A 12010-nucleotide genomic window follows, 5' to 3' on the forward strand; every position below is an offset into this window, starting at 1 on the left:
TTGTGAACTCGTAAATGGTGTAGTCGAGTCTTAAAGGATCTACAAGATCAACAATGTTGGGGGGTCTTTTGCGTCAGGTCAGGTATGGGAGCGTGCGCCGGAGCAGCGCGTCGCTGCGTCCACTTTCCGTCGGTACTCCAGGGTCCTCCGTCTGGCCATCCCCCAGGCAGATGCCTGGCCCATCCCCATGTCCTTGAGATGTTAATCAACCACGAGGCACATGGTCGTCCCATTGGCCTCCTCCACTCATGGACCATGCAGGTAACAAATCTCATCCGAGTCTCTCTCAGCAACCGCTCGTTGGACACAAAATCCGACCAGCGATAGCCAAGGATTCTCCGAAAAGACCTGGTACCAAAGGAATTAAGTCTCTGTCTCAGATCCCGAGTCAGAGTCCAAGTCTCGCATCCATAGAGCAAGACGGGAAGCACCAAGGACCTGAAGACTCGGACTTTCGTCCTCCCGCACAGGTACCGGCATCGCCACACCTCATGATCCAGTGAATCCATGACTGCCAGGATCTCCATGACTCCCTGGATGGATTCGCATCACGCCATCTCATGTTGCTTCATCACAATCCCACAACAAAAGTAAAACGTCAAAAGTTGTGATGCTCATTTGTAAGAGAATTGTGGTGCCGTGTTGTGGAATCGTAATGTGGTGTCACTCCTTCCTTGTTTGGCTGTTTATTTGGGGGGTTTTTTAAATTCTTTTTTTTTCTTGCATTAAAAGTGAACGAGGAATTGTTTGTTTGTGTGTTTGTTTGTGTTACTCCTCTGAGCTCCCAAGGTTAATCACGATGAAACTTTATAGGATCTCTCTTTTTTTAACCACAATACACCTTATTTGGGGTTTTAAACAGTCATTTCCTCACAATTCATAACTTATAAACACGAGTCACCACCTGTTGTGGGGAAGAGGTTGGAATCTGGAGGGAGGGCGATGGAGTGGGAAGAGGTGGGGTTGGGATGAGGGAGGGGAATAGGTGGGAGTCCAGAGAGGGGTGGTGGGTGTCTAGAGGGGGGGTGGGTGGGAAGAGGGAGGGGAAGGGGTCGTGGGTGTCTGGAGGAAGGGGAAGGGGTGGGAGTCCAGAGAGGTGTGGGGTGAGTGGATGGGGGGGGGAAGGAGTGTGGTGAGAGTCTGGAGGGAGGTGGATGTGGTGGGAAGAGGGAAGGAAAGGGTGGTGGAGGGAATAGGGAGGGGAATTGGTCGGGTGTGAGTCTGGAGGGAGGGGTAAAGGTGGGAGGGTGTAATACCGGGTACCTTGCTCCCCCCCTCCCCACTCCTTACCCCTCTATCTTTTTCCCCTCTTTACTCGCTCACCTTCACTCCCCCCTCCCATCTATGTCTCCCACTTGAGAGTCCACTCAGCCAGGTGTTGGCGTAGTGGTTCGGTTGGCTGGCTTGGGATTGTGAGGCCCTGAGTTTGAGCTCCGTGACCCATTGAATTAACACCAAGTGGGGTTGATTCAGCCTGTCATCCTTTTGAGGTTTGCAAAATGAGTTCCAGTGTACTGGTGGAGGGGCACAGCATCAGTGGCACAGCTGTGCTTCCAAGAAATGATCACGACCTGGCCAGCCAAGTTTCCGCATGCAAGAACAAAAGAGCGAAAGCTGCGCAACGACTGCCTATCGACTGTGCCGTTGGGCGGTGTATAAAATTCAAACAAGTTGTCATATTTTCCACTCTCATTTAAAGTGAACATTTGAAAAAAAATAAAAAAAATCTTTTCACAATTAACAAGTAAATTACGTCACAACACAAACCATTACGTTTAAAATTTCACTTTCATCAAGTGATATCACCGCCAATTGCCGACGTCACGACCGGAAATAAATATAACGCGACGTTGGTGAAACCATCCTTGCTTAAAAAAACACCTTTATGTACACCTTAAATGTCCCGTTCAAAGTGTGCACAGATATTAACAAACGAAGAGTCGTTGTGTAGACAACGTGTACACGAACATGTATACGTGAGACAAAAACCCCAAAATGACCAACAAAATGATGGACGATACGATCGAGCTCTCAACCGGCGCCGTGTTTGAATTTCTCAACGTCTCTTACAGTTGTTCCGTTTTGTTCGGTCGTCCGTTCGTTTCTTGGCTTTTTGTCTTTTTCATATTATTATAAATAATTCACATATTATACCGGTAGTACACCGTGCGTTGTTCGCACCAACCGGATCCACGAGGAGGAACCCGGAAGTGAAACGACCGCGTGACGTCACGATCGAGCACGTTCAAAAAGACAAAACCGTTGAGTTCCGGAGCACGCTCCAAAACCGTTGAGTTCTTCGGAGACGATTGATCGGACGGTTTGTTGACTCATTTCGCTTCACGTTCCGCCCCCCTGCCCCCCCCAGCCCCCCGACCCGACGAATCTTCAGCTGCGGTGGTCGAGAGACGGAGCGCGTCCTTTCCGAGACCATTTGATCGTTGTTCGGAGGGGAATTCGCGCTCAGGCTTTGAGATGGCGGAGCAGATGCTCAGGGCGGCCACGTGTGGTCGGTGCTGCTCCTTGTGTGACCTTCCACGAGCGTCCTGGGCGATGCTCGAGACCTTCTCGGAGCCCGTGTGCCGAGCCTGTGCGAACTACGAGGGCAGGGACCGGGTCGAGGTGGTGTTGAGGAGGGCGCGTGCGATGAAGAAGTTATGGTTGAGGAGGTCACCGCCAGTGGAGGACGTGGATATGAACGGAAGTTTAGAGTCCGGGGTGGAACCCTCTCTTGGCCGTTCCGGCCTGGAGGGTGAGCGTGAAGACCGTTCACCGACATCACCACCACCTCCAGGTCGTGTCTCCAACGGGTCGTCTGGGTCCCGAGACATCACCAGGTGTGTGAAGTCTGAGGAGCCGCTCGTGTCGCAGAACCAGGATCCAAACCACAGATGGAGAGTCTCGATGGCTCCACGAAGAACGCCGCCACCCAGTCCGGTCCTCACCAACCCGGTGAGTGGACCGCCCTCATGGACCGAGCCCACAATATTTGTGACGTGCTCTGGGGTGAGTAGCTGTTTGACTGCAGCCACGACCAATCTCTCACCGTCGAGTGTGGTGCCGGATTTGATGACTTGGACGCACGTGGTTCGTCGTCCCGAAGGATGTGGTCCCAAGCGATGCCACGCGGACACCCCGGCTGAAATGTCAGACGGTCCACACAGCGGCGCGTTTGATGCTGCGGGAAGGACCGGCATGGATAGCGACGAGCCCAAGATGTTGGTGGAGTCCCTGATGGACTCGCGGGTCACGCCCCACCTGGAGTCGTCCTGGCCCGTCCTGCCGCTGGTCCCGATACCGTCGGACGCTCTCTCTTCGAACGCACAGGTGACCGGCAGTAGTGGAGGAGTAGGATGTCCACCGGGTTGCACCATCCGTCACGAGCGCATAGAGGAGGACACTCACTCTGCGCAGGACTTGTCCGTGACTGCACGTGAGACCAGCAAGAAGCAGCACGTGGAGGAAAAGGTGTTGTTATCCTGTCCGAGAGGGCAGGAGCGTCCCCGAGACGTGTTGGTCCATGACCGTGGCGGGGAAAGAAAAGGAAAAGGAGCACAGAGGTGAGCCACTACCAACACGAATAAATGTCAGCGTGTCAATCTGCTCTCACCCAATCAACGAAACACAGGTGGCTCGGATTAATTAAACAATTGACCCGTCCCACACTCCTCCCGCCGAAGGGTTTCGTTGATTCGGTGAGAGCTGATTGGCCATTCCCTCCATTCACAGGTGAGAGATGTGGGTGGGTCTTTATTTATTGATATATTGACTGTTTTTGATGTTTGAACGTGGTACGTTCTTGGGAGCCTCGTCGTCGGTGTGCGTTCCTGTCTGCGCCGTCGCTGACCATTCGCCGATAAGCGATGAAACCGGTCCTCCCGATCGCGCATCATGCACAGCCGTGAGAAAGGTAATTTTTTTTTTTACTCCGTCCGCCTGTCTGGCGGTCCAACAAAATTGAAAAAACATTCCAAACAGGAAACGTACTGTTTTTTGGGATGTCATAAAGGACACAAACAACCGGCACGAAGACCTCATGGAACGTGTTAAATGAGGTGTTGTAAAAGACGCTGCAGCAACGGCGGGAAACTTCCGAAAAAAACAAATTGTTTTTTTTCTTTTTTTTCTCCAGATTTTAAAGCTTTTATTTTATGTGAATGGGATTAAAGTGTGCGATGAATGGACGGTGGAAGGTGAAAGGTGTTTTATGAATGACCTTGTGTTTGATCGTTTTCTTGATTGCTGCTGATATTTCTGCCAAAATCTCTGGGTACTGACTCCTCAATTAACAATGCCATCTTTCCTTCTCTTGTTTGTACCGAAGTATGACATCCGGTCGCACCGCTTTGTTTTCGATGTTCACGCTCGATGGGATCATTCGGTCGTGCGTGAGCGGTACGTACTTCCACGCGGAACGGTTCACGTTTTGTGTCCCACTGATAGGCCGGATCTGGATCCACACCTGAACCAAGATCGAATCCGCGTGTTCTTGTCACCTGACCAACTCGTCCACCGAGTTTTGTCATCATCCGTCCTCAACCTTTTGAAATGTCATGCGATGTATAATTTTGGATCCATCTCTTAATGCTGAAGAACCGGTTGAAAAATTAAAATAAAAAAACACGATCTCTCAACGGTGACGAATCACTGAAGAAATTCGAGTTGCCGGATCTGGATCCGGATCTTCACCGAAATCGAATCGAATCGATCGAAACTGATCCTCCATCTCATCGTACAAAGTCCTCCCTCGGCCCACCTGAGCTCCTGACCACGTATAAAGCTTTCATCCGCAGCCTGATGGAGTACTGCTCTCCTCTCTGGGCTGGTGCTCCTGCCTCTCACCTTTTTTGGCTTCACCTTGTGGAAACCAGGGCATTTAGCATCATTTTCATCTCCCACGGTGAGGCTGAGTCTTTGGGTCTCTCACTCTCTCACCGCAGGCAGGTCGGTGGTCTTTCTGTCTTCTACCGTCTCCTCCCCGGGCTTGCCCTCCCCCCCACCAGATTTCTGCAGGGCGCTCAAGGTCCACCAGAACCTCCCTCCTGGTAAAACTACCAAAATCACGAATCACTGCTGACCTTCACTCTTTGATTCCTCTTTTATTCCGCCTTTGGAATAAACTCCCACACTTCATTCAATCCCACTGCTGTTCACCAATATCTCTTACCTTCCTCCATCAAAAACCACGATCTTTTCTACCCCCGTCAATCAATCCCAAACCCACCTCCCTCAAATTCCCTGCTTTCCTTCCTGAAAGTCCATGTAGTGTCCATCTTGTTTACCCCATGTACCTCGCCGCATCCCTCTCCCTCACACAGATATCCTCATGTGTCTGTTCCCCACTGTTTTGTGCTTCCCTCTCCCATCCCTCTTGTCTCCTGCTCCCCTTGTTATACATTCTGTGTGTTCGCTCTCATACGAGCCTCGACATTGTGTGTAATAAATAAATAAATAAAACCATATCATAAGTATAAAATGTTTGTAAAACCAGAGGAAAGAGAAAAAAAAAATTTGAATGCAGATGAGAGATTTGTTGAGGATTTTATTATCTTCATTTGCCTTACGCTCCTTTTCATCGGTTGGTGCTTCAGTGCAGGTGATGGAGCCAGGAGATCGCAGGTGTCCACCACCCAACAAGCCGAGGACCACCCCCAAGTTGGCCGATCCGATCCGGTTCACCTGGGATCCGGACTCCAACCCGATCCGGTTCAGCGCGGAGTCGCACGCGTACCACAACAGAGTCGACAATCTGAACAGAAACCGTTCTGCCAGGAAGTCCAACACAAACGTCGGCCACGTCATATCCGACGTGAAGCGGTGCACAAGCATTTCATCGATCTCCACCGGCAAGCTGATGAGAATCACCAGAAAATGTTCCAACTGTGTGATGAGATGGAGCAGCAAAATGAGCAAAGATCCCTGGATATCAAACAGATAATCCAGCAAGGTGATCAGCTGTGCCACAAAACCTTCCTGATTCTTCAGGATATGAACCAGATACAGCGGTGTATGAACGAGATACACAAGTGTTCCCAACAGATACAGCAGAAGCGTGTTCGGGAACGCGAGCGTACTGAAAAGAAACCCAAGAAACGTGTGCAGAGACTTCAAGAATTCCTCCACCGAGCCGACCTGGAATGCACCTGTCCCATGACCACAATCACCATCTGCTCAAACAGGTACAAAGACCAGAAAAATTAACGTCCACGTCAGCAAATGGAGCAGAGACAAGGACTACGCCTTCTCTCTCTCTGTGCAACCTGCAAAGCAATGACAGCGGGGTCTCGGTCTTCAATGGAGGACCCGAAAACCGAGTAACCTCTAAATCAAGAAGAAGTGTCTCATTGGGTGGAGTTGTGGTGTCTCATTGAGTGGAGTTGTGGTGTCTCATTGAGTGGAGTTGGGGTGTCTCATTTGGGTGTGTCTCATGCGTGGGAACGTGCATGGTACAAAGAGGTTTTGCAGGGGTTGGGGGGAGGGAGCGGATTTTAAAGAATCAACTGAGAGCCTCCTTGCGAGTTGGTGACCTGGATCATCTCCACCATCGCTTGTTGTGAGAGAGGGGGAAGGATGGAGAGAGAGGAGAGAAAGGTGGTGAGGGGTAGAGATATATAGAGAAAGGTTGAGGACCCTCCCAAACCTCTCCAAATCTCCAAACATCCTCAGCTGCATCTGACCGAATTTATTTTGTCGATCAACACCTGGGAAAAAGAGCGGGAAATACAGGCAGGTAAATGTAAGAGATTAAAGTTTGTGTAAATGACACAAACATGTCACGTCACGGGGTGTTATTGGGGTTTTTTGTTTTTTTTTGCAAATTCCCCCCTTTTGTCCATTTTTAATAAACTTAACTGTTTGTTAACTGAGTCACACTTCCTTTCATCCTTCAAGCCGTAGGGCGTAGACCATCCCCTCGTCGGGATTCCTTTGTGGGACAAAGCACCAACATATTGTATAATCGCACGGATAGGCCAACCCGAGCCTTTGTGCACCGGTATGCGGCGGAAGGAATGGAGGAGGGAGAGTTTGCGGAGGTCCGGGAGGACCTTGCCACGCTGGAGGAAAAAGAGGAGGTTTGAACTGACTTTGTTGAGGAAGAGGGGAGGATGGAGACGAGTTTTCGTTGGTTAAGCTAAGTCCTGTACCTCCTCGTTGTCCATTAAACTTTACTGACATGCATTTTGGAGATTCTAACCTCATCGTTTACGTGTCGGTGTTCTGGTGAAGGAGATTGTTGTTGATATTGCTGCAGTCGTCGGGGTTTTTTTTTCTGGTTGCCCGGCTCGAATCCCGGCGAACCGTGTTAAAGCACTTTCCAGGTGTCCTGGTCAAGATTACGGACCTGTCTACCACGGTACCGTGCCCATTGAGACCACCGAGTCATTTGATACACCGCGGTGATCGGTGCATACAGCCATTCTCGAACAACGACCGAGCGGAGTTGCTCGGCGTCGGCGGCATAACCGTGTTCTGGGCACGAATCACCCAAATCCAATCCGTCCTGTAACGGACGTGTATAATTGGAGTAGTGATCAGAACCACCCGCATTCACTCCGGGGCCAAGTAGTTTAAAAGTGTATTTGAGAGAAAATACATGGCGGGGGATACAATGAGAAGTAACGGTGCAATCATGAAACAACGATCATTAACCCCTACCCGAATACGTGCCCACGAATCAGCAAAACAACTGAAGATCCTGAGTCTGTCCAATCACTCATCAGACCCACTCAACCTCAGGATATTCCTTTCCCCACTTTGTAGATAGACCAGGGACATCGTCGGGTCAGGAAATACCGTTGACTGTGCCTCGACAGGATGCACAGCTCAGTTCCAGGTGGAGACACGGCCTCGCACAAAACGGTTCATCCTTGAGCCGGTTGGCACGAGGGGATGTGGGCTTGGCTTGCGGTGGAGACGTGTTCGAAGGCTTCGGACGGAAGCGTGCCGTGCCACGGAGAATCCTCAAGGCCCGGTTGCGAGAAGCCCCCGGATAAGCACGATCCGGTGGATAAATCACCTGCGGAATGGCTTCCTTTCTCGGGTTGCGGTTACGATGATCGGCATCCAAACAAGAAGAAAAGAAATCCCACTCACATTCAAACACAATGACGTGTGCAAATGAAGTCCAGCCGATTAACAATCCCTCGTGTCTCTCCGGCGGTTGCTGAAGAAGTGTCCCATGGCCTCAAGTCGCCGCGGCCCCGAAATGGCATCGGAGAAAGTGAGTAGTGGAGGCTCGCTCGCTGTCGCCGTGTCCGTTCACCAAACCGACGAAATCCACCTCTCTCAACCGTCCAGGTAACGTAGAGCAAAGGTCACCACAAAACATGGACGTGCCCAATGACCTGCGAATAATAAAATGGTTGCCAGGAAAAGCGCTCGAGCTACCCGCATGTCGTGATGACCAGCTCTCCTTTTGTGCTGACCTTTTTTCACCAACATCGAATCATTTCCTCTTTGGCACACAGCCAACCTGTCCACCAAGTTTCGTCCGAACTGGTCCATAACCTTTTGAGATATCCTCCTCACAGACGGACAGAGGGCGGTGAAAACATCCCTCCGTCCACCTTCAGTGGCAGAGGCAATAACATTTCGTGCAAAGGAACATTTCAAGTGAGTAACGAAAGCACGACAGCCGTCTTATCTTGGAGCAGACACATATGGGATCGGAATCCACAACACAAAGGTAATTTTGGCCCCCGAGTTCAAAAGGGTCTGCTCTGAGCTTTCACCATGGATAGTCCGTAACTTAGTATTAAAGAAGGTCTTACGCCGATTTCACGCTGATCTGGCTCGACTGCTGTCTCCAAACCAATTCAGACTTGCATGGTTAATGCAAGATGGTGACCAAACACACACTGCAGGTGAAACCATCGACTTGCTCCACCGGCTGTTTGGAAATCATGTCATCAGCCTGGGCACACACAGCGCATGATTGAGCACCCCACACCCTGGATTCGAAGGCATTGGATTTTTAGCTCACTTCGAACGATTTTTAGCTCACAAAGTTTGTTCATGGCATTAAAATAACAAGGGGTCGAAGGGGAAGTACAGAGTGGTTTCCCTCCAAAATATTGTTGCGAATCTGGAAGCCATGAGCACAAAACATTCAGGTCCTATAGCTCAGTTATTTCGATAAGTGAATGTGGATAGATAGCTCTCCGTCCCTTGTTTAATGGGTAATTAAATGTTCATGCGCTGCGGAGTTATTTTGATAATCAGGGTTTTCTTTTATTTTTACACCAACAACATCAACGACAACAACACCAGCATCACCCTCACCTTCACCTCGCTCTGACCGATGCCATTGCCTACGTGCGTGTCAGTATGTACGTGGGCAGAGCCCACACAGGATAATCTTCCTCTGCCTGTTTGGTGGGCGGTCCGCAGCGACGGCCGTCACGCCCCCCCCCCCCGCTCCGGTCCAATCAACGGCCTTGGCGCCCGTTTTGGCCAATGACAGGGCGACGAGCGCATTTTGCACGCCACAATCCGTCCAGTGAGGGAAAGTGGAGAGGGAGGAGGAGAGGTTTGGTTGTCGAGACGAGCGCGAGAGGAACAAGAGAGTTTCGCTTGTCGGGATGAGCGCTGAACGGAGCTCAGGAATCTGATCGCGGCTTGCTGGCGCCGAGTTCTATCATCACCTCTCGCTGGGGCCTGGTTCTATCATTGCCTCTCGCTGAGCCTGGTTCTATCATCGCCTCTCGCTGGGGCCTGGTTCTATCATCGCCTCTCGCTGGGGCCGTGTTCAATCATCGCCTCTCGCTGGAGCCGGGTTCTATCATTGCCTCTCGCTGGGGCCGGGTTCTATCATCGCCTCTCGCTGGCGCCTGGTTCGCTCGTGTCAGCCAAACCACACGAGGTGGACAGGTCCATGTCCTTCTGTGTATCTGGGTGTGTGTCTGTCGGTGCGCCCATCTTTAAGTCGTAAATTGCTCAGTGCCTTCGCTGTACATTATTTGCCTTGCATCTCTTATTAGTCGTGATAACTCTGCCCTTACGTGCTTCCCTCCTTCCCCACCTACTGTTAATAAATACCCTATTTGTTGAACCACTACGTGCCCGTACGTGCGTGGCCGTACGTGCAAAAAAAAATTCAAAAAAACTTTCAAACCGCGAGCCAGAGACGACAACCACACAGGCCGTTCCTTCGCTCTCGCGTGCCCGTACGTGCGTGGCTGTACGTGCAAACCCCAAAAAAACAAAAAACTTTCAAACAACCACACAGGCCGTTCCTTCGCTCTCGTAAACGACGACTGGATTGGGGCATTGTGTTTATCAATAAATGCACATAAGAAATCAAGAAATTATTAGAATACACTGAGTCATCACTATCCGGAAGTGGTGCGTGCCCGTACGGAATGTTCACATGCATTCCATGAATTATCGCTTTCATTGAAGTAACAACTGCTGTGATACTTACACACAGAGTTAATATAATTAAAATCCAAATTAAAATCAAGTTCACCTCCCTGTCTTTGCTTGCCATGACATTCGCTGCCATTGACCATTGCCATTCCTCCGCCACGGTAACTAAAGCACCGATTCCCATCGCAACTGGCACGGCACGAGACGTCATTGTCGGCCGGCCGCGCACCGACCTACGCAGCCACGCCTACGCAGCAACGTGTCTTGTCATTGGTTTGGTAAATAAATGGCCATAACTTGGGAACCACTTGTCTGATTTATATCAAACCTTGAAAAGGCACATCCTCAGGTCCCCAGCAATATACCTGGCAAGCTTCAATTAGATCGGACCAGTGGTTGTCGAGAAACAGCAGTCAGAGACACACACACACACACACACACACACACACACACACACACACACACACACACACACACACACACACACACACACACACACACACACATTGCTGGAATTATAGATAGTTGTATCAGCTCGTTTTTGTGTTTTCTTCATTGGTTTAACGCGGTGCGTGTTGGGGAATTAGAAAGGCCATTGTTGCCGTAGTGGTGTGCATTTGGGACCGACGGAATATCGGTGACCATCCGCTCGGGTCACGCACGCATACGGCTCGTCCTGTACGAGTGCCATCGAGGGTGTGAATACTCGGTAGCTCGCCACGTGGTCTCTAGGTATTTTGAAGCTTGGCAAATAACCCTGTACCACGTGGTGGAATTATTGACGATTCACGGTCTGGTAAGGGACCTGTACCCTCGGAGTTTTCCGAAAGATACGATCTAAATTCCGGGTGTTCGGCAGAGTCGACCCTTCTGCTCGACCTGGCGATCGTGCTCGCAGCCGATCCCCGGCCCGCAACAATACTACAGGCCTTGATTACACTGAAAATGTATTTTTGTTTAAATACGTTAATTTTCTTCCACAACCAAGTCATAAACCATGTTAGTGACTCCGAAAAATGGAATGAGATATCAAACTCGAGTTTATATAAACCTGTGAGAGGGTAAGAAAGCATGAACCTTCCAAGAGAGGCTCCACGGAGTGAACAAAATGGCGCGATTTGATTTTGAACTCTCTCCCCGAACTGGGGTTAGCTCCTCCATGAACTGGGGTTAGCCCCTCCCTGAACCGGGGTTAGCCCCTCCCTGAACCGGGGTTAGCTCCTCCCTGAACTGGGAAGCTCCTCCCTGAACTGGGAAGCCCCACCCTGAACTGGCAAATCCATCTTGAACTGGGAAGCCCCACCCTGAACCTGGAAGCTCCTCCCTGAACTGGGAAGCCCCACCGTGAAGTGGAAAGCTCCTCCCTGAACTGGAAAGCCCCTCCCTGAACTGGGAAGCCCCACCCTGAACTGGGAAGCTCTTCCCTGAACTGGGAAGCCCCACCGTGAACTGGGAAGCTCCTCCCTGAACTGGGAAGCCCCCACAACTCCACTGGGAGGCGCAGAAGCTCTCGTATTGAGGCTCCTCACAGGTCTACCTGTCTCCCCTCTTGGCTAACTATTGTTTTCTGCCGAACATGGGTTGGGATGGGAAAAATCAAATGGGGTAAAAGGAGATGGTAGAGGTGGAGCGGTGGAGAGAG

The 12010-nt window shown here is 50.7% G+C and overlaps 1 protein-coding gene across 1 annotated transcript; it reads left to right on the plus strand.

The window, feature by feature from the left end:
* Positions 1-2031: 2031 nt before the first annotated feature.
* On the plus strand, positions 2032-7153 carry LOC147007918 (uncharacterized). The gene is made up of 2 exons (XM_085866006.1): positions 2032-3560; positions 5592-7153. Exons 1-2 carry the CDS (start codon positions 2476-2478, stop codon positions 6199-6201), a joined length of 1695 nt encoding a protein of 564 aa, XP_085722132.1. The 5' UTR covers positions 2032-2475; the 3' UTR covers positions 6202-7153.
* Positions 7154-12010: the final 4857 nt, after the last annotated feature.

The sequence above is a fragment of the Eptatretus burgeri genome, chromosome 23 (genome assembly GCF_056783735.1).
Source record: "Eptatretus burgeri isolate ZD-2024b chromosome 23, Ebu_testis_v1, whole genome shotgun sequence".
NCBI lineage: Eukaryota > Metazoa > Chordata > Myxini > Myxiniformes > Myxinidae > Eptatretus > Eptatretus burgeri.